This window comes from Drosophila willistoni (assembly GCF_018902025.1).
Source record: "Drosophila willistoni isolate 14030-0811.24 chromosome XL unlocalized genomic scaffold, UCI_dwil_1.1 Seg141, whole genome shotgun sequence".
In the NCBI taxonomy this organism is placed as follows: Eukaryota; Metazoa; Arthropoda; class Insecta; order Diptera; family Drosophilidae; genus Drosophila; species Drosophila willistoni.
In genome coordinates, this window is record NW_025814052.1 from 2,226,180 (window position 1) to 2,248,206 (window position 22,027).

The 22,027-nt window shown below is 35.4% G+C and overlaps 2 protein-coding genes across 2 annotated transcripts; one reads left to right on the forward strand and one right to left on the reverse strand.

The window, feature by feature from the left end:
- Window positions 1-6,452: 6,452 nt before the first annotated feature.
- On the forward strand, window positions 6,453-7,374 carry LOC6648281 (U-scoloptoxin(05)-Er1a). The gene has a single exon (XM_002071105.4). It carries the CDS (start codon window positions 6,680-6,682, stop codon window positions 7,121-7,123), a length of 444 nt encoding a protein of 147 aa, XP_002071141.1. The 5' UTR covers window positions 6,453-6,679; the 3' UTR covers window positions 7,124-7,374.
- Window positions 7,375-18,052: 10,678 nt separating this feature from the next.
- Window positions 18,053-19,860, reverse strand: LOC6648282 (innexin inx7). The gene is made up of 3 exons (XM_002071106.4): window positions 19,473-19,860; window positions 18,691-19,403; window positions 18,053-18,627 (listed from the first exon to the last, which is right to left on the reverse strand). The coding sequence occupies exons 1-3, from the start codon at window positions 19,704-19,706 to the stop codon at window positions 18,255-18,257; spliced, it is 1,320 nt and encodes a 439-aa protein (XP_002071142.1). The 5' UTR covers window positions 19,707-19,860; the 3' UTR covers window positions 18,053-18,254.
- Between the last annotated feature and the right edge of the window lie 2,167 nt (window positions 19,861-22,027).

The following is a 22,027-nucleotide window of genomic DNA, read 5'->3' on the forward strand; positions in this document are numbered from 1 at the left end:
AACAAAATTCTAAATATGAGAAATCACTTAGATAATGTGTAATGTATAGGGTGTTTTATATTGAAATGCTGTATAGAATATAAAAATTTAATTTTATATATATGATATATATGAGCATCTCAAGATAAAATTTGACGTACGATTTTCCATTGTAGTTTATACTACAATATACTACTAACGTTTTTAATAAGTAACTAAACAATATTTACATGTAAATAATTGTTTGTGGAAAAAACAGTTGAAATCATATTGTATTGAATAAGTATTGATCAATTTATTGATAATTCTGGAGCATAAAAAACTGTTGAAAAACATAAATATACGAAATCACAAATCGATTTTCCTCTTTTTTTGAGCGAATCTGTCGATAACTTCTTCCACCGTGATATCAATATCTCTGTTAATACTCATTAGAGCAAGTCCGTTCAGCCTATCTTCTCCAGTTGAATTTCTTATCCAATTTTTTAAACGCCTCAAAGTTGAAAAGCTCCGTTCGCTGCTAGCAATGGTCACAGCTAACGTTGCTCCTATCTTCAAAAATTTTGAAACGTTGGGAAAAAGTCCTTCGTTGCAAAGATTTAATGCGTCGATGAATGTCTTCGGATGAGTTTCTGCCCCAATCCAACGTTGTCTCCACAATAGGACTTCATTTATTACTATGGAAACAGTTGCCTCAGTAGCTGTTGGCCATTGATCCATTATTACTTCGACAGTTTCAGAAACAATACCATTTTCAACTCCTTTTTTAAGCAATTTTTCAGGGAGGATATTTTCAATAATTGACAATGTCTTTTTGTGTTTGACGAATCTGTCAGATAAGGAAGATATGAAGTGATCGAGGAATGGTATGAATATTGATTGGCGATAATATTCTTCTGCCGAGCTGTTCTGGTAATTTTGTCGATGTTTTTGACATTGAACAATCCTGGGAACTTCAATTTTTTCTCCTATTGATTCAGCTAATTTTTCAGCATCAGCGAACTTTTTGAACTTTGATGCAACGTTTTCCCTCATTTCTTTCAACAAAACAGCCAAATCATCAGCCGCCGAAACAGCTGCAGAGAGATCAACTCTTTTCCCTTGGAGGTAAGAAGTTAAAGGTTGTGTAAGAGAAAAAATTTCGTGGATTATTGTCATCGACACAATGAATGCTCCACTTTTCAATGTATGTAGATAGCTAAAAGCATTCTTGGAACTTTCAGCGTTTCCACATTCATTAATTTTTTCCAAACTCGAACAAATTGGAACAAACATTTCTTTGAAGCAGATTACAGCATCAAGTCTTTCAGTCCATCTTGTTTCACACAATTTCTTCAATCGTTCTTTTTTTGTTGAACAATCCAAAGTCTGAACAGCATCCTTGAGAATAGCTTCGCGTTTTGCAGAAGGTCTGAAGAAAGAAATGACCTGTTTTATCGATCCAAGACAATTTCTGATGAGAGGAACAGCGCACGCTTCACCAAGGGCCAAATTTAAAGAATGACTAGAGCAGTGGACGTAAAGTGCAGACGGATACTTTTCCATCACTGCAGTGGCACAACCATTCCATTCTCCACTCATTGCAGCTGCGCCATCGTTTAAATGATACTATGTACTAATCGAGCATTCTAGCAATTGAGTTGGTTTAATGGCTAAATCAATTTTATAAAAAATGAACCCCCCGTTACTACGCCACTGGGTTCAGTCTCAAGCCTTGGTTTTGTTTTTTTCTAACTAAACTCGAGTTCGCTCGCTCACTCGCTCTCTATTTGTTGGTGCCTGGCGATATTTCACTCCAATTTGTATGCTCTCTGTCTCTCTCAAATGCAGCCACTACTAACACACAGAGAGAGAGAGAGAGAGAGAGAGAGATTGAGACTGGCACTGAGAGAGTCGAGTGTCTTTGTTCTTTGACTTTGAGTTGGTTTTGATTTGGTTTGAGTTGGCAGCTTTGAGCGGGTTTTAAGATGAAATTGCCAAGCCAGCAAATAGTTAGTTTATTTAAATTAAATTAAAGCTTAAATTAAAATGATCTAACAAATCTCTGTGTGTGAATTGTTGATTTTTGGTTCTTGATAGAGCATGGTTAAGCCTGAGTTGAAGCATAATTTTGAAGAGTTTTCTTTTTGTTTTTGATTACTTGACTTATTCTTTCTCTTCATGAGGGCTTCTTTTTTGGAGCTGTTGCGGGAGGAGGATGAGGAGTAGGAGGATGGTAACTGATTCTTTTTTAATGTTTCGAATTTCAGTTTTTGTGTGTTTGCTCTTTACAATGCTCGTTTCTTCTTGGACCCTCTCGTGGATGGTTCTTTAGATCTATACCCTTTCCCATTTGACGGAAGAGAGACCTTTTGAATATTATTAAGATTAAGTGGAGTGAATATAAAGAGATTAAACCCTTCCTCTCTCTGCACTGTGACCTCTTAGTATTTTTACGTAAACAACGGTTCTAAAGAAAGTTCACGTAATTTCTACGTAACGTTCTGTCTAAGCCAGTCTTCTTCTAATGTAACGTAACTCCCTCAAAAATGACGTTACATATCGCGTGATCCGCCCACAAATCGGAGTTCAAAAATGGTTTTCTTCATCTACATATGTTACCACTTTGTGGCCAAAATGCATAAGCTCTTTTTGTTGGTAAGAGTGAAAACAACAAAAAAAAAGAAACAATTTTGAAAGGTAAGCCTTTTTTGACCTGCCTCCCTCTCCCATCACCCCTTTTCTCACTCTTCACCAACGCCCAACAATCTCACACCATTCCGCCTCAAGTTAAAAATTTAAATGGTGTTAGTATTTTCTTTTTCTTTTTTTTGTTTCTTTCTTTTGGCTTTTGTTCAATTTTTCAAAGTTTCTTTTCATTATATTCTCTGGGAGTCGCCCAATTAATGACCTACAAGAAAGCCGCAACATGGTCGAGTGACTTTTCGTGTAGTGAATACATAATGATCAAAGGAAAATCTCCATACATACATACATAAATTGTATGTATGTATCTCTTTTCTCGGCTTCATTCTGTAACTCAGTAATGGGTAACTAAATGAATAGATATTCTCTCCTTGGTTTAATGATAAAATTCTGTATTGCATTGAACACCACAATTATCCATGACATGAGGTATTAATGCATACCACAAATGAAAGTATCTTTTCATTTTGAACGGCATGTCTAAAAGAGTTACGAGGGCTGCTTGATAGGTAAGTGGCAGTCATTCCATTAGTTGTAATATCAAAAAAAGGCTCTTAGAATCGAGGGTATTCAACTGTTAATCAAAACCTTTTATACAGCATATTCAAATTCCTCTCAAATAAAGTCCTTGCTATTCTAGCCTTCCCCCCCCCGAAACTATGCTTTTATTTTGATCGTTGATGAGGCTTTTTTTAAGTTTGTGAGAAAGAACTTTTTCTTTATATGTAGGTAAGTTCAACTGTAGATTTTAAGAACTGCAAGAAAGACTATTGAATCTCTCCATTCTCATGCATTTAGTCATTGTATCAGTTAATCAAGCAAAATCTCAAATTACAGTTATGTATGTGTATCAGTGTGTGTGTGCGGGGGTAACCGCATTTCTGGCCACAATTTATAAGGTTTTGCCTTACCAATTTGGCCCTTAACTTGGTTATTTGGTCCGATCTGACTTGGCCCCTATGTAGAGCCAAGGTAAATGTCATGTGGTGAGCTCGTGTTTTTCTTCTCTTTTGACTGGTTCAGTTTTTTTTTTTTTTATTTTTTATGGTGGCCATAACCAACTGCGCATTTTTATATAACGAAGGAAGATGGAAGGAGGAGGTGGAGGAACAGGAGGATGGGGGGAACTACAAAATAAAGTTAAGTGCGTTGTCATTACCAAAAAGTTACAAAAAAAAAGAAACACGCAAAGACATGAGAAACAAGATCTTAAGTTTCTTTCGTGTGTTTGTGTGTTCCTTTCACTTGGAACGTGTCACGTTTGTCTTGATACTCTCAGTATTCTCTATCTTCCTCTTTCTCACAGGTAGAAGTGATGTGAAGATATCGATATCTCTCCTCTCAGAGAGTGTGTGTGTGTGTGTGTGTGTGCGCTACGTGCGCGGGTGCATGCAACATGACTGGGACATTGATTTATGTGTGCGTGCGCGCGCGTGTGCGTGTTCGTTTTTCGGGATTGCATTCCTTAATTTGGGACATTTACAACAACAACAACAACAAAAAAAAAGAAGTACATACAAATAATGTATATAAAACGCATACAAATTTCACTCAAGGCTCACCCTCTCTCTCTCTCTCTCTTTCTCTGTCTCTCTTGCTGATGGCAGCTGCTGCCGTTTTTGCAACTTCCTTTTTGGTTTTCTGTTTCCCATTTTGGTATGTGTGCAGTTAATGGGAGAGGGACGTAATTGTGTATGCAGCTTCCTTAAATGAGGCGCTGACAGATGGAAAAAAAAGAGAGACCGAGAGAGAGCGACAAATCTCTCTCATTTGAGTGCAACGTGGTTCGCTTGCAGTCCACCAAATGCAAAAGATCAACAACGCGAACACTGGAAAAAGTATGAAGGGGACAAAAAGGGGTGGGTTAAAGTAACAAAAATTGCATGTTCAAGTCTCAAGTATATACAGTGAAAACTCTTGCAATGGACAAACATCCCTTTGACATTTATATGTCTTCAGCAAGGGAGTTCTTACTGTACATGCCCAATATACATATGTACATATAATTAGGTAAATGGTTCTTTAAATAAACCCAAACCAAACAAACATAAACATATGGGAAACTGCATAAGATCGTTGCCTTCGTCACGTAGTCAGCACAGGACATTCATCTTTCTCTTCTTCTTCTTCTTATCTATTGTGCATTGTAATTTGACCACCCAAGAAACATTTGGAAAAACTCTCAAGGACAAGGTTAAAGTAAATCAGGAACGAAAAAGATACCAAATGAATCTGGGTTGTTTCATCACGTCAACCATTCGGCCAACACATATGAGAATTGACGAAGGTGTTCAGCCACACACCTCGGAAAACGTCTTCGACCAATCTTTGTTTTAGGGAAATATCTCGAATATTCCAAACTCGATCCCAAACACGTTCAGGGGCTTTTTCGTGGAACCTTCAGGAATGTGTGACGAAATAAACCCAAAACTAAACCTAATATAGACGACTTCAGCTTACTTTACATAGTTGCGAATGACTAATGTGAAGTTAGTTAAGCATGCTAATAGCCTAAACTAGATAAAGAAACAACAACAAACAAAAAAATATAAAAAACGGGTAAAGAACCCGAGACACTCAAATGAATGATGTTCGAAAACAAACATCAAATGAAATGTATGTATTTAGAATTCATTTCATGAACTATGAACAATCTAATAAAGATCATTGTCGTGTTCCCTCATTTGAACCGGGGGTCCAGTAGTATGGGAAGAGGTGGAAGGGGGAGATAATAGAAGAGGAGCACATATAAGTGCTTTAGAAATCGAGAGAAGACTGTATACCATATAGGCAAAGATTGTGAAATTCTTTTTGGTTGTTCATGGCTCGAACCAAGTTACCAACTTACCAAGTTGGTAATGAAGCATAAAAAGCAAAGAAAAAAAGAAGAAGAAGAAAAAAACACCATATTGTAGGTAGGTATGTATGTATGTACATATAAAGAAAAACTTGTGGTTTATTACTAGGCTGGGCTTTTGGATTGCTTGGGATCGGTTGACAATGCCAAGCTTGGGTGTCTTCAGTTGCTCTCTAATGGCCTGGGTTCTCTTTCAACGTCTGTTGGTTGGTTAGCTGGTTCTGGCCAACAGAAAACAAAAAAAAAAAAACAACTGAAAACTGAAGAAAAAGTGGCTTTCGTTTTGTTTCGCTCCCCGTTGAAGTTGAATGCCCTCGTTTGGTATGTGTGTTGGTAAGTCAGTAAAGGTAGATACAAACATACATATCTCTACCTACACATACAAAAAGGAAAGATGTTTGGCTTTAGACCTCCCTCCGTCTCTCCACCACCCCCTTCGCCCACTTAAAATGAAATTCCAATAAAAATAATCAAAAAACACTCAGACAGAATCGTCGTTGGTCTTTTTTTTTTTATATTTTGAGTCACGTTAGACTTTGGTGGACCTGTTGCTGCTGCCAACAACAACAGCTACCAACAACAATAAGTTAGTAACCGATATACGATAATCATTAATCGGCTAACGATAACGATAAACATCTAGCAGGCATTACAAGGATGAAATTTTCTAGAGGCTAAATGTAACCTAGCAACTAGCCAACAGATAGATAGAAAGAGAGAGAGAGAGAGAGGGAGAGCGCCAGAGAGTTAACTGAAGTTTTTGTGTTTTTTTTTTGGAAGCTAGGCCTAGGCCTTCTTCTCTCTCAGTCAGCTTGCTTAGCGGCTCTGCGAACGGTCTCTCTCTCTGTCTTGCTCTCCCTACACACTGCTCAGCAGCACTTGTGGCTTGTGTGGAAATGAAACAGAAATGAAGGTGAAAAAAACCCAGAGCATTTCAGTATACACTTACACTTGGCATTTGGCTGACGACGCCGAGACTAAATTTACTACTCTCTCTCTGAGCCACGTTTTATTGTTGTTGTTGTTGTTACGCTCAATCGACATAGATAGACAGGGCAACCGAAAACAAACAAACAGACAAACAACAACAAGAACAACATTGTGTTGTGCAATCAATCAACCAATCCATCCAATTCAATCCAATCCAGTCCGTCCAAAATGTCATCCATACAGTTCACATTTTATATTGGCTCATTGATTAGTCTATTATTATTTATTAATACCTGCAATGCCATCGAGTGTTATGTGTGCGATGCTAGCGATACTGTTAACCCATTCCAATGTGGCGAATGGTTCGAACGCTTCGATCAGCCGGATATAGTGCCACAGAATTGTTCCAGTGTGCATGGTGCAACATTTTGTGTGAAGCATGTGGGACGCTTTGAGGGCGGCATTGGGGCAAAACGTTTCTGCAGCTCCAAGGATTTGGGCAATTATTGTGATTATGTGAAAAACAAGGGCGATCGCATGGAATATCGTAGTTGCATCTATACATGCGATACAGATGGCTGCAATGGCACAAATCAGCTGACAGCGACAGCACTTTACACAAGCTTAAGTTGGGGTGTGGCGTTACTAATGGCAACTATCTGGCAACGCTAAGCATAAGCATGACATCGACGAGACAAGAGAGCGAGAGTGAGAGAGAGTGAGAGGAAGCGTGTTAGCCAGAGCGACACACACAACATAGCTTTGTAAAGTAAACAAAGAAGATGCTTTGTTTCTCTATGATTAAACAAATACATATAAATCTCTATATATAATTATATATTTTTTACTTTTTTTTTTATTTTTATCTATACCTTTATAAGTTGATCTTAAACTTTAGTAAAGTGCCTCAAACAAAAATAAAACCAAACGTTTTCTTTTATAATCTGTGACCCACATATTTCTATAATTGGGAGGAGACCAACGGCCAACGGGGCGTATGGGCGGCATCGATCAATTGAAATAGATTTTGTCATTTGTAATTGGCAAAGCTCTTAATCCTCAAGCTCTTGATTAAACGTCAATGTTCAACCTGTGCCATGTCTATATGTATCTACTATATGTATACATATGGATGTCGGTAAATGTTAGGCTTGTACAATTATGGACCACCATCACACATCGCATACAGAGAGTCCAAAAACTATTGCGATTGCGTAATTGTCTCAATTGAAAACGCCTTGAGGCGCTATCATTTGCCACATGCGGCACTAATTTGAGATGAAATGAAGCGAGACGAGTGGCGAGACGCAAACAAAATCTAGAAGAGACAAAACCACAGAAATCGAGATCGTTTATACATACATTTGTATGTATAAGTAAGAACCCTTCGTAAACAGCGACTCAATTCTAATCATGACTAGAGATGATGGCTTGGACCTCTTATCATTATCATTTTACGGGTGTCACATTCCAATTCGGGCAATCTTTTGAAATTTTTCTGATCTCTCTTAACTCTCACATACATACAATTTCAATTGACTTTTATGACATTGTCATCGTCGATGTCGATGTTGTTGTTGGTGTTGTCGGCAAAAATAGTATGTATATATATATATATATATATAAAGTCCTCTGGTTAATTGGCAATGTCAATGCCCTCCCCTTTTTTTTTTCTCATCGTCTTCTTCTTTTGTTGATCAAAGAATGAGAAAATTTCGATAATTATATTTCGATAAATTTGGAGTTGCCATATCTTCTGCTGATCGCAGCCTTTTTGGCCTTTTTGCACTTTAGTATTTTCAAGATCATCCATTTTTACTCTCTACTTTTTTTGTATCATTATATCAACAGATTTCTACAAGATCTTTAATGATAAATACATCATCAATCACCATTGAGTCAAAATTATTAGAAAAAAAAACACTTAAAATGTTGGCAACTCGTTTTGCTTTGTACTTCGAGTTAATACAACCTTTGAGTAGTGTTTTAAGTGGTTTAGCAAATTTATTGACAAGTTTTGAGCAAACAAAACTAATAACCAGAGGGACTGAAGTAAGCCCTTCATTGGCAACGAACTTGTTATACCCTTGAAATTTTACTTCAAAGTTATTGATCACGGAACTCCATGAATTATATGATGAAAATCGGTGCAAACTTTAATTTCATTCCATAGAAGCTGTATATGATAAATTAGTCCAATCTGGTTGATTTCAAGAAGGTTTTTGAAAGTCAAGGAGGAATTTAATCAAGAATCCATCTTCTATTAGATGTTTCCCTTCCATCAAGGGTATCATTAGTTTTAAAAAAGAACTCCAAAAATGTTTCAAATTTATGAATTTACGTATATAAAGACGACTATTTCGACTATCTGTCCCAGCACTTAGTTACAATGAGGAAATTTGTTATTTACTGATAATCAAAGTTACGTAGGTATTATGTAAATGAATCCACATATATTATATATAGTTTCTGAGTATTTTGAAGCGAAAGGTCATTAACATTTTGCTGATAGAATCTAAAGGGAACAGATAGAAAAATGTTTATTGTGTCTAACAATTATTATTTATTTTTTTTTCAGTTTTTTTTTTTTCTTCTCTTTAGTCAAAGGTGTTAAACACTGAAAATCGAATTGAAGCAGCTGCTCAAGGTCAGTGTCATGAGTCGCATGAGAAATTTCAAAAACTCAAATGCTTATGTACATATGTATGTCTGTGTGTATAAATGGAAACAATGTGGAAATGGGGAAAAACGGCAGACCGTATGCTGAAAATAGGCAAAAGCCAGACGTTCTAGAAAAAAACAAGAAGAAATTTTCGAAACCAAACAAAAATTTCCAACATTTTCAACGTGCCACATGTTACACACTCGCGCCACACACACACACACACATCTACCAAATAAACAACCCTCACTGTGTGTGTGTGTGTGTGCTCAACCCTCAATCTGAATCTGAATCCCATTCAGAATGCATTTCAAACTTCCTAGGAAACATTTTTGCTCAAAATACATAAAAATAAAACGCATTTTATGAGGGGTTCTATTTGATGTGAGAAGAAGCAGAGAGGAAGGAGAGAAGAAGAAGAGACATTTGGTTCCTGGTTCCTTAAGCGGTGGCGGCGGCGGCTGCTGCGACGCGTCGACCACAACGAAGGGAAAACCAGAGGGTTGATCCTGACGAGCAAGAGAGGGAAAGACCAAATGAGATTGAGAGCAAAAGCGAGAGAGTCCCTGCTCACGCTCAAAGTGTGTATGTGTGTATGTGTGTGTGTGTGTGTGTATGTGTGAGAGAGAGTTTGAGAGTCAGAATGCGAGACAAAGAGATTTTTGAGTGAACTTTTCATACACTTACCAAAAGGAAGAGAATATTTAATCTCAAGAAACTTTTAACAGGACTACATTTTCACTATGTCAAACTAATAAAACTACTAAAAATAATAAACAACTAATTAATATGTTTATATAATATGTTTATAAAGGCCCACAAGAAAAGCACTTCTAATGCTGGCTAATAGGGCAATAAGGACTGAAAGGGTATTTAGACTGCGACTTGGGACACATTCATCACATTTTGGTTAAACTCTCTTGCGACATGAACTTGAACCTGACCTACGAGTTGTGGATTTTGTGGATGGAATTTTTTGTTTGTTTGTTGTAATGCGGAAGCAGGAAACAGAAGGAACCAGGAACCAAATGCCACCCACATTATTGCTGTAATGCAATAGAACAAAGAACAAAGAACGATGCGATGGTAAGGGAACTAGTTTGGGATGAAAACAAAGAACAAAATGAGTGAAATATTTTGTTGTGGAGGGGGAAACAATTTCTGGGCGCAGAAATTTCACAATGAAAATTCGAACATTATATTTATAATTTAATTATTATCGGTTGAAACTGATTCATATGAGTGTATGTAGATTTTTATTGAGTATATTGATATAGTAACTCTTAAGGGTTTCTACCTTGTTGGGCCGAAAAGGCGCTTTTTAGTAAGAATTTTTTTTTGAGAAAAGTATAATAGATCAAGGAATGAAATTTTCCACAGTTGTTGGAAAAACTTTATTCTATGTATAAGAATTTTGTTTTTTTGTTTTGGCGATCCGTGAAAAGGGGGATGGGGGAGGAATTTTAAAATGGCATCCCCTTTTTGTCCTTATGGAAGTCCTACCGTTCGCAAATGAAGTCTGAATCCAAAAATGAAAATTTTTTTCTTAATCTAGACACTTTTCCGCAGCGCTGGTAGTAAAAGGAAAAAAGGATGAAAAATGAAAAAATTATAAGCTTTTTTAGAAAAAAATTTATTTTTTGCCAATTTTTCGTTACTAATTAATTTTTTAAATTAACAATTTTTAACATTTTTTGCCAATGCTACTACCAGGGCTGAACAATATCCTAAAGAATATGCGTAAAAAATTTCATAGCGATGGGTTAATTTTGGCGCCCTGTAGGACTTCCATGAGCTCCAAAAACGTTGTTTTGATAAAAACGCGTTTGAAAATTTGCGTTGTCGCCCAGCGCGCTTGACATCGCTCCACTTAACGGCCGACAACTTTCGTAATTTTACAGATTTCAACTCAAAATTTTTACACAGTATTCTTGAAACATATATCTATCTGCAAATGCAAAAAAAAAAATGTCAATTTTTTTTATACCACAAGGTAGAAACCCCCATTAATTAATTTTGCGCCAGGCAAATGAAGGAAGCATTTTTCGATAAAATTATGTATAGTGAACATTTTCTTGACTAAAAGTTACTAAAAAGCCAATTCTATTATTACAGATATTAAACTGAAGCTTGGTTTTTTTAACAATTAGCATTTTCAGCCTAACCTAATTGATCAAAGGTGTACGGCGACATGGCGTATACGCAATCATTGGGAAAAGTTTTGAAAGCTCTGAATCAAAAGCTATTAAGAGGAAGTTTAGACAAGTTAAGGTAACAGACGAAAGGAAGCTTTTCTAACATCATAAAGTATATATCCTCGATAAGCATCATCAGTGGGCGTGGATCTAGATCAAGTCAGTCTATATAAGAGCTAGAGCTATCAAATTTGGTATATAAACTCTTATAGTTAGGTAGGCAATGCAAGTTTATTTATAAGTCAAATTTTGTATCAAAAGAGGATTTTAATAGATGCATTGCCGGATCAAAAGAACTTTGCCCCTTAAAGTATGCATTGTTTTTAACAAAATTTTAATTTACATGAGACTTGCGACTTTAAAATTGCATATATAAAGAATCTTTTGAACATATCATTTATTTTTATGTTAGGTAAATTCTTATTGCATACTTAATGGAGCAAATTTACCCCTATATCGGCCACTGCTAAAAAAGAATTCTTTTCTATACTACGACGAAAACTCTTTCTGAATTACATATGTACATGTGCCTAAGCTATATCATATATGTACATTTGTACCCAAGAATTATCACAAATTATAATTATTCTCAAGTCACAAAATCACGTGACCAAATTGAAAACGACTTGGCAATTGGCAATAAAATAAATTATAATAATAAATGTAGACGCCCACTTGGCCCTAAAAAAAAAAAAAAAGAAATGACATACATACATACACTTAGCTTCATCTTCTCTACATCCCCGCCCCCCACTCCTCCTGACATCTCCCTCATCTCTTACGGATACGAACAAAACAAACATTTGCTAATCCGCACAAATTAAATGCAATTGAAATAAATTTGCATGCCAAGAAATTGGCAGACCGAAAACATGCAACAAGTGTTCCAATTGCATATATTTTCTTTCTTCTTGTTTTATTGAAAACGAATTCCAAAGTTACCTACATCCAGACAATGTTCTAACCTCCAATGAACCACCAGGCCATCCATCCAGACAGAGTCACATCTAATTGAACTGTGCCCGCGACAGAGACTCGGAATCGGACTCGGACTCGGGACACCCAATCATGCCCAGCCTCAAGACACACACTCACACACAGACACACACTCACATAAGAGTTCAAAGTGTTAATTGTCGCATAAATTTTGATAATTGGAGGTATTTTGCATGATATGCTGTCCACCCTCCCATTGAGAGGGAGGAGGGTGGGACGAGATGGGCAAAAGTGGCCATGCAATTAAGTACAAAAAAAAATATATGTGAGAAAATTAAATTTAGGGGAGGTCACATTGACTAACAACAGACTAACAATAAGTAGCTAGTATTGTTTAGTAATTTCCTATTTCTGATTCTGATTCGAAACAAAAAAGAAGATAAATCATCTTATTCACTTGTAGTTTAGCGCACCTAGCGGTCAAAAATTGTACAACTTGTAAATTCATTTCCATTTAGAAAAATTTGTATATAAATGATGTATATTTCCGCTATGGAGGTTGAAATTTAATACTTTGGGGAAGAAAATCGGTCTATATATCGATATTTTTGTAGTTTAATAGACAAAATATCGTTTCTGGGGGAGCATATTTTCCTCATTTTCTTCCCCTACGAGTCGTTACTTTATAAGTTGGGTATATTCAAAAACGAAAAACTCTTTTATTTGGCCAACTCCCAATACCAAATATCGTTTTGAGACGTGATAAATCGTTATAAAGATAGACAAACCCTTTAACGTTAATCGTCCTATATTAGCTTTTTATACCCTTGCAAAAAGGGTATATTAATTTTGGTCAGAAGTGTGCAACGCATAGAAGGAAACATTTCCGACCATATAAGGTATATATATTCTTGATCAGCATGACGAGACGAGTTCATATAGCCATGTCCGTCCGTCTGGATCACCGCAAACTCCTCCTAGACCGTTAAAGCTAGAGAGTTGAATTTTTGCATGTAGGCTTGTATATACTGCAGGGATTGTATATCTCGGATTCAGCCGGATCGGACCACTATATCATATAGCTCCCATACAAACGGCAAAGTCACGAACAGTGACTTTTCTCAATAACTTCGTTATTTTCTGAGATATTGTCGTAAAATTTAAGATTGGTGAGTTTATTACACCTATAAACGACTATGCCAAAGTTGATCAAGATCGGGTGACTATATCATATAGCTCCCATAAGAACAATCGTTCGAAAACAGTGACTTTTGTCAATAACTTCGATACTTTTGACGCGATTGCTTTCAAATAAAACATTTGTTAGTTTAATATATCTGCTAATGACTGTGCCGAATTTGATAAAGATCGGGTAACTATATCATATAGCTCCCATATGAACAATCGTTCGAAAACAGTGAGTTTGATCAATAACTTCGTTATTTCCTTTGCTAAGATTGTAGGCCATTCTTTCGCAAACATTAGCCTTTTTAGATAAAACGTTTTTCCACTTTGATGGCTATAGGTAAGGAAAGAGTTACCATAAAACTTGCAAGGGTATACAAACTTTGACGCGGTCGAAGTTAGCCCCGGCCCTCTGTTTTTTTTTTCTGTTGAAAGTTAAAGGAGATCCAATTTAAAGTGTATAAAAGGTTTTTTGCATTTGAGATCGTGCAATATCGTTACATGAGACATAATATGATATTTGGTTCATAGTTTCACAAGAAACTGTTAAAATATATAGATATATATCTGTCCTGCAATGGCTTCTGAACTTTGTAATTTAGGGGAAAGTAAGTACCTCCTGTTTCACCCTCCTGGATGCGGCCTTGTGTACTTAAGTAAACGATATTCATATCGATTGCTCTCAATGTTAGGCTTAAAAATTCTAAGAAGGCCCATCTCTATATTAATAGAAAGAGAGAGAGAGAGGTAGAGAGAGAGAGTGAGAGAGAGAGGTAGAGAGAGAGAGAGACAGAGAGAGAGAGAGATAGAGAGATGGGAAAGAATTAAACAGAGGTATCAAACTTTTCTTGCCTTTTGACTAAAATAAGAATTGCACACTTACAGTTGAATTTGCCTCTTTAAAAACATTAATTCTACAAAAAAAAATTCTACAAATAATTGATTGATTGACATAAAAAAATTTATTCGTTGGAGGTTTACTTTACGATTTTATAAGATTATCAACCTTCAAATTGTAACAACTCAAATTGAAAACTTCATTCGTCTTTCATTTCGATACTTTTTGTATACAAATTGAACATTCAACTATCTAACGATATACATGACTCTTACATAGATCTTAACTCTTCAATTAATTTCTCAAGTCCAACACCCAAGAAAACAAAAATCCGACAACTCAATAGACCTAAAAACTGACATGAAAATGGAGGGAGAGAGTGAGATAGAGCTGTAGATAAGGCGAGAAAGAGAAACCGTATAACTAGTTATATCGACTTTGATCTTTTAAAACGATCTCCAAAATGTTAACGGTCATTCACCAAAAAAAAAACCCCAACAAAAAAGCATAACAAAACAGAAGAAAATCAAAAGAAAGAAAAAACGTGAGCTAAACACATTATTTATTGAATGTATTTCAAAAGAGTCGTTTTCTGGGATGCCGAGTCGAGTTTTTATTATACCCTGCATCTAAAAATCTATAAGAGAGTGGTATATATAGGGCATACCCAAACGTTCGACAATGACTTTAGGAGATTAATAGATTTCTCAAATCACATTTCACATTTACCAACTCAGAAGGTAGAGTATCTCAAAGTCTACAATCTGAATTGTTTCACTATCCATTTGGGCTTGGCTTTGATCGATTTAGTTGATTGAAGGGTATCCAACAAGTCAGTAGCCATAATGAACATGTAAGAAGAAATCACTTGATATGCAAACACTCAATTTTGCTTATGTGACAGATTTATGCGAGTGCGAGGGTTGATTCGGATTGGAAAAAAAAACCTGATTAGCTCTCCAATGGATTTGTTTTTGGTTATGGATTTTGGGGGGATTGGAGTCAAAAGAAGCCAGTTTACAATAACAAAACACATGTTCATCAACATCAAAGGCGTGGCAGATCGGTCAGCATAGCTACTTATAGAAACCGCCTTTCAAATGTCTTGCCAAACACGTTGGCAATGACCGCAAAACCAAAAAAAAAAAAGATTGCCAACTTACATACTTGAACTTACTTTTTACGATTCTATCGGTTCTATCTGTTTTGCAAGTAGTCGGAGTGATGGCAAGCAGGTGTCATAACTACATAGCATTTACTCCAGTCCATTTGACATGACAAAATATTTACAAATTTGGTAATACAAGACAATACAAATCATTGAGCCAACAGTGTCAACAAGTGTCTGCAACTATGTAATTGATAAATTGCCAATCTGTTTTCGTGAGGCAGGCAGCTCAAATCACATATGTATATCAAATTAAGATAGATCTTGTGAATTTGGTTTTGGCATGTGATGTAGAATACTATGATATGTTCAATTTAGACTTAAAATATTAAGAGCCTAATTTCGACTGATCCTCTCTCTCTCTCGTATTTTTCCCATGTATACTGAAAATTAAGTTAATATAACTTAAACTTCAGAAAGTTTTAGACAAACCAAGACCAACTAGAAACTGTCTAAGGTCAACGTAGTAAGTCTGAAAGACTGAAGCTCACTTTTTGGCATATCAGAACCTCCTGATTTATATTGACAACTATAATCTGATTGAAACCTGAGAAAGTGACAGACGAACCTTAGACAAAAAAACAGAACTGAGATCTATGTAAATACTAAATTTGATATATGTTTTTACAATAAGTTAAGCAAACCAAAAAGTTTAACTTGTGAGAACTTTCCATATCTTCCTTTTTCGCATGAAAACAATCTGTTATAATTGCCCGAGCAGAATAAAATTTGTTGAAAATGTAAATGACATTGCCAATATAGAAACAACACTAAGGTCATATGCTAATATCTGTTCTGTTGGATTGAAGGCATCTTTTGGAGTTGTAAGCTATGTATGTGTCTCTATTTTCGCTTCATCTATTTATAATTCCCAAGTAGTTTTAGCTTTAAAGTAGTTAAGAGAGACCCTGTGCTTGCACGACTTTGATATTAGAATTAAATTTACATACTTATATGTAGGTACATATGTATGTATATATGGCACATGCATTTCAATGATATTTTTAGCTAACCACAACCGCAACAGCAATACTTAATTATAAACTGGGTCAACTAACCAACAACCAAACAGTTGCTTGCCAATCAAACAGTTAAACATTTTGAGTTTATAAAAAAATAAAATTAAAAAAAAAGAAAAGAAAAGGCCAAGTCAAGAGCTCAAGACATGACACAAATGGGTTAACTGCCTTCAAAAGAAATATTTTTGGAAACAACTTTTGTTTAAAAGTGTGTGTGTGAAACAAATGCCACACCCACAAAAAACAGACAAGAAAAGGCGTTAAAAATAAAAACCAGTTGATTGAGAGGGTGACTTTAAAAATTAAATAACTAAATAAGCTGAAAACGTATCAAATGTAAAGTATTCAAAATCAACAGAGGCGGATTCAGGTGACTTTACAAGGAGGAAAGGCAGGAGGAAAGGTAGGGAGAAATCGGTGTTGAATAGCTGTAAACAACAGATTTTGTAGAATTAAATAAAACCTTGCATCCAGGTCAATTCGTCAAAGAAGGCAGCACAGTAAGGTGAGCAGGTTGTATGTGTAAATATTTTGAGAATCGCCAAGTTCTATTATTAGAATAGAATTTCAAGAATTACCCCTATCTTCAACGCTAAAACTAGTTGGGACTTACAACTAAATGAATTAACAAAAATAATTCACAAAGCTTTTTGGGCAAACCTCTGGGATCTATGAGAAGTACTAAAAGAGCTTTGCCCTTAATAGCATTAACAATTGTTTGATGTGAATTTGAAAAAAAAAACGTCATCATGAAAAAGTTAAAATGATTTTAAAAACTCATTTTTTAGTAGAAGTTATTTCTAATTTTCCCTCCACTTCGCTTCTTGTTTTCTCTGTACACTTATACAGAATTAAATTTTTCAATTGGCTCCAAATTGGATCCTGACAGATCTAAAACCTTTTCTTAGGGTCCGAACGTGTTCCATCAGTTTGTCTTTTTTTTGGCAGGACCAAATTTTGGGGCTTTTTATCAAAATTCCTGTAAAAAAAAACAACCATTAGAGACACGCCCACAAAATTTAGGGTACATCATCTCAATAGAATGACCAATTCAACGCTATAAATATATATATCAAAACTTTTCACTAACATTATATAAAAATCGCATGAAATCAGAATTTAAGGTCAAAAAAGGTAAGTCTCTAAAATTTTTGCCGTCACTGTATATCATAGCGAAGGATTATCTCTTTATATTCTGGTCCTTTTCCATCGCTGAATATAATTAACAATCGATAGCTTTTTATGTTTTTAAATCTTTTGGAAACCAAATTCATAATTAAATTTAAATAATTTGCGAGAAATATACAAAAGTATGTAAAAATGTCAATACAAACTTCCGCAACGGAAATATTATTCACAATTTTTGGTATTATCAATAATCGGTATTCTCATATTATCTATTATTCACTTGACTTGATACAGATACTAAACCTTTTAGTCACAGTCGTTTCCTGAAACGTGAGATATATATGTTTTTTTTTTTGTTTATTGTTTTTTGGTTTCTCTTTGTTTGCAATTGATAAATACTTTTGAAGCTTACCTCGTTTATCTAAATAAAAAAAAAAAAACAACAACAACAAATCGCCCCAAGCAAAATACTTGAAAAAAGTCAACTTAAATATATTTTTTTAAAGTAAAAACGCACATACACACACACACAGCAGAAATATCAAAATTCAAAAAAAAAAAGCAATAAACATACAAACAATATTAATTAGCTAAAGTTAATTAAAATACATAAATTACAAAATGTTTTTGGTTTTTTTTTTGGTTTTTTTGATGGTTTGCGTTTAGAAGTTGTCAAACCGGCAATCTGCCTGCTTCTGGAGGCGGCGCTGACGTTGCTCCTGCCCGATGATGCAGAAGTGGAGCATCGACTGTATCCAGTTTACTGATATCAGGATATTTGACTGATGTGGGATCACTTGGTCCGGCGGCACCTTCATGGCTACGATCGCGATAGGCATTGATGTCGTTATCATTCATGGGATCGGGAAATTCACTAGCCAAGTGATAGATGACCTTCAGAAATAGAAACTCCGATAGATTGGTACGCAAAAAGAATAGGAACATCCAATTCGAGAAATTGCATTTATCAATGACGGAACCCAAATCGCTTTCATCCAATTTGCCAGGTTTAGCCCAATACAAAGACCATTTTGTGAACGTTAAACTGAAAAGCAAAAAGTGTGGCTGCAATTTTCGTTGCTTTTTATAAACGACTGGTCACACTTACTTTTTGTAACAGAAGAGCGTCAGCAGGCGCCAAAGTAGGCCCAGAACTGTGATGGTCAATAGGAAGGCATACCAAAACCATAAGATTGTATAGATCTTCTCATTCATGATATTCAATGCCATCACACACAAAGTGTCGTGCTCTTGCAACGAGCCAGCCGCACCATATTTATAGAATGTACATTTTGTCACTTTCGGGAAAACAATATCGAGGGCATCCATTTTATCGACCCAACGTTCGCGTAGAACCTTAATACCCAGCGTTAAGAATTCACCACCCAAAAACCGTTGAGTCCACATTATTTGTAAACATAAATTGACCAAATTCAGCAATTCGGCAAATACCAAATGCGCACCCCACGATTGATTCAAACGCATGCGATCGATCATTGTTCGCCTAATGACACCAACTCGTTCCTCGGCCTCGGCCATTGAGGGTATATTCAATTTGCCAATTCTCAGGCTATCATGTTTCAGATATTTCGTCAGACCGACCATACGCAGACCAAAGACCAAAGCTTTGATCCGTCCACCCTCCCATTTCTTCCATAGGAAATGGGGTATATAGAAGCAAAGAGCCTGAGCGAATAATACAAATGGTACCCATTGATAATATGCATGACGTTTAACCGTATCCTCTCGTGGATTATATGGACCAATGCCCGGTTGAAAGATCGATCCCGATTCCAGAGCCGTATTATTCAGATGACGTACCTGCGAAGCAAACACAACAACAACCAAAAGTGAGATCCAAAGCAGATCGAAAGCAAAGTTAGATCTTACCACCGTAAATGTGGGGGTGAAAAAGCAAAATGTATTGATCACCGGAGCCACAACACCGTCCGATATGCATTGTATATGCTCACCGATATATTGACGCGATGTTATCAATAATGTGGCCACCAACAATATGACAAAGGTCCAGCGATAATGCAATTTAAATACAATATTATCAATGATCACCCGGGTTATATCAAATTTGAGGTATTGCCTCACCGAACTGAATGTATTCAGCATTTTTATTTCGTAATCGTAATCCTATTCGTTTAAATTTTAAGTAACTAAGTAACTCTCTTGTTTCTTCGTTTCGTTTTCTTTTTTTATATTTTTAACACGCGTATTAACTGGGCTCGTAGCTCCTCATAACATTGCTGTTGTCCGCGCACTGCAGGGTTCACAATTATAGCCAAATGTGCTTCAGTGTTTTGATTACTTTACTCCACACTCTTTCTCTCTCTCTCTCTCTCTCTCTGTCCCTCTATATATATATCTATCTCTCTATATCACTCTTTTTTTGAACGTAACTCGAGACTCGGAAAAAATAATAAAAAAAAAAAAAACGTAGAACGAAGAAGAAATATATATACATATAAAGTGCTGACGATAAGATAATGGAAAATGTACAATGAGAAAAAAGGCACTACCAACCGAAAAAAAAATACAACAACAAAAATTCATAATTAAATTGAGTTTTAATATTTTATAAACACCAAAAGGAAAGAGAGAGAGAGAGAGCGAGAAATTATTGAACGCTATCAATTTATTGAGTCTAGAATGTATGAGAGAAAGAGACTCATATATATATTGACTTAAGTAATCCAAAAGAGGTCAAATTAGTATTGCGACAGGGGGAAATGATTATACTAATAGGAATGCGCGGTCTCAAAAGAGACCAAAACCAAAATCATTCAAAGAATTGTCAGAACTTTGATATGAAGGATTCCCCTTTCTCCAACATCCAAAATGAGTACTGATTCAAAGTAATTGCTAATTCCATGCGGAGTCGATCCTTTAACAGAGGCGCAGGCAGGAGTCAAATTAGTCAAAGGGTCAGCCAATTTTAAATTTTATTTTTCAAAGGATTCATATCAATGACAAAAAGGTCATCAAACCAAGTTTTTACTACTTTTTGTTTCGAAAAAAATAAATTAAAATATAACAACTTCTTTAATGGAATGGAAGCTGAATGAACTGAACGAATTCAAATTTACAGAAAGTTCATCTCAAATTGAATAAATACTTTTCAACAAAATGTTTGAAATGTACAGCAAATCAAATAAATATGTTCAAAACATCTAGGTAAATGTTTAAAGCTCTGTCAAACTTGCTGAACCTTTAAAGGGAAGAAAAGGAGTCTCTAAAATCTAATATATAAAAATCTAATATCTAAAATCTAATATCTAAAATCTAATATATAAAAATCTAATATCTAAAATCTAATATCTAAAATCTAATATCTAAAATCTAATATCTATTTTTCGAGACAAAAAATAAGAAGAATTGTATAGGATAATATTAGATTTTAGAGACTTCTTTTCCAATCTTTAAATTTATATATATGAACCACCGATGTTCAAATATTAAAGAGTTCTCCTTGGAAAAATTTTAGAAAAATTACCTCTTTTTTGGACTTTCAAGTGGACATAAATACATACAAGGTGGCGCATCTGATGTTGTTTGGTTCTTATTTTTTTTCTAAATGAAAAACTCCGAATCTGTTTTTTGAATATGTTTATTTATATGTACCTTTTAGAATTAATTGAGTTAAGTCGAGAAAATGATATGGGACAAATGGGCGCCGTCACAATTGATTGCCATACGGGCTCGTTTTATGGCATTTTCCATCACTTCGTCGATCATCTCGCATTCGTGTCGGATATTTCCTTGAGGGCTTTCAAGGTCTCAGGCTTGTTGATGTATGAACATGGTACTTCAAAAAACCCCATAAAAAGAAGTCCGGGACCGTTAAATCGGGCGATCGGGCGATCTGTCGGCCCAGTGCAAATCGCCAAAACGCGAAATAAAGCGACCCGGAAACGCGTCCTTTACAATTATTCTTGGGAAGTGTATCGCTCCATGGCTTATTCACTTGTATTCTGTATCTGTCTAGTCCACAAATGTCAAAACACATTTGACATTTGCGGCCATTTGCAAAAATGAGAGCATCTTCCAATAGTGTGATTTATTTTGCGCCACCTTGTATATCCTTAACAGAAATAGTCGTATCAAAGTATTAGAAAAAGATAAAGTAATACATTTGTATCTTAATTATTTTAATATTCAACACTTAATTAATATATTTTTTGGAAATGTTTATATATTTACAAAGTTTTGAAACAATTTATGATAAATTTATATCTAAGATTTCGAGGTCAAGAATGCTTTTTAAAGTTTTAGAACTGAAAAACCTCAATATGGGCCAATAAATTCACTTATATTTCCACAAAATATATATAGAAAATATATAGAAAATTAGCAATATTAGTAATATATTAAAATGTTTAACTTAAGAACGTTTAACACCTTAGAAAAATGGCGACATTAATAAAGTTTAAAGA

Bases quoted from the DNA above. Each gene is read 5' to 3' on its own strand.
- LOC6648281 (XM_002071105.4), top strand. From the start codon at position 6,680: ATGTCATCCATACAGTTCACATTTTATATTGGCTCATTGATTAGTCTA.
- LOC6648282 (XM_002071106.4), bottom strand. From the start codon at position 19,706: ATGCTGAATACATTCAGTTCGGTGAGGCAATACCTCAAATTTGATATA. The intron at 19,404-19,472 runs GTAAGATCTAAC...TTTGCTTCGCAG, and splicing joins TCACCCCCACATTTACGGTG to GTACGTCATCTGAATAATAC. The intron at 18,628-18,690 runs GTAAGTGTGACC...TTTGCTTTTCAG, and splicing joins ACGCTCTTCTGTTACAAAAA to TTTAACGTTCACAAAATGGT.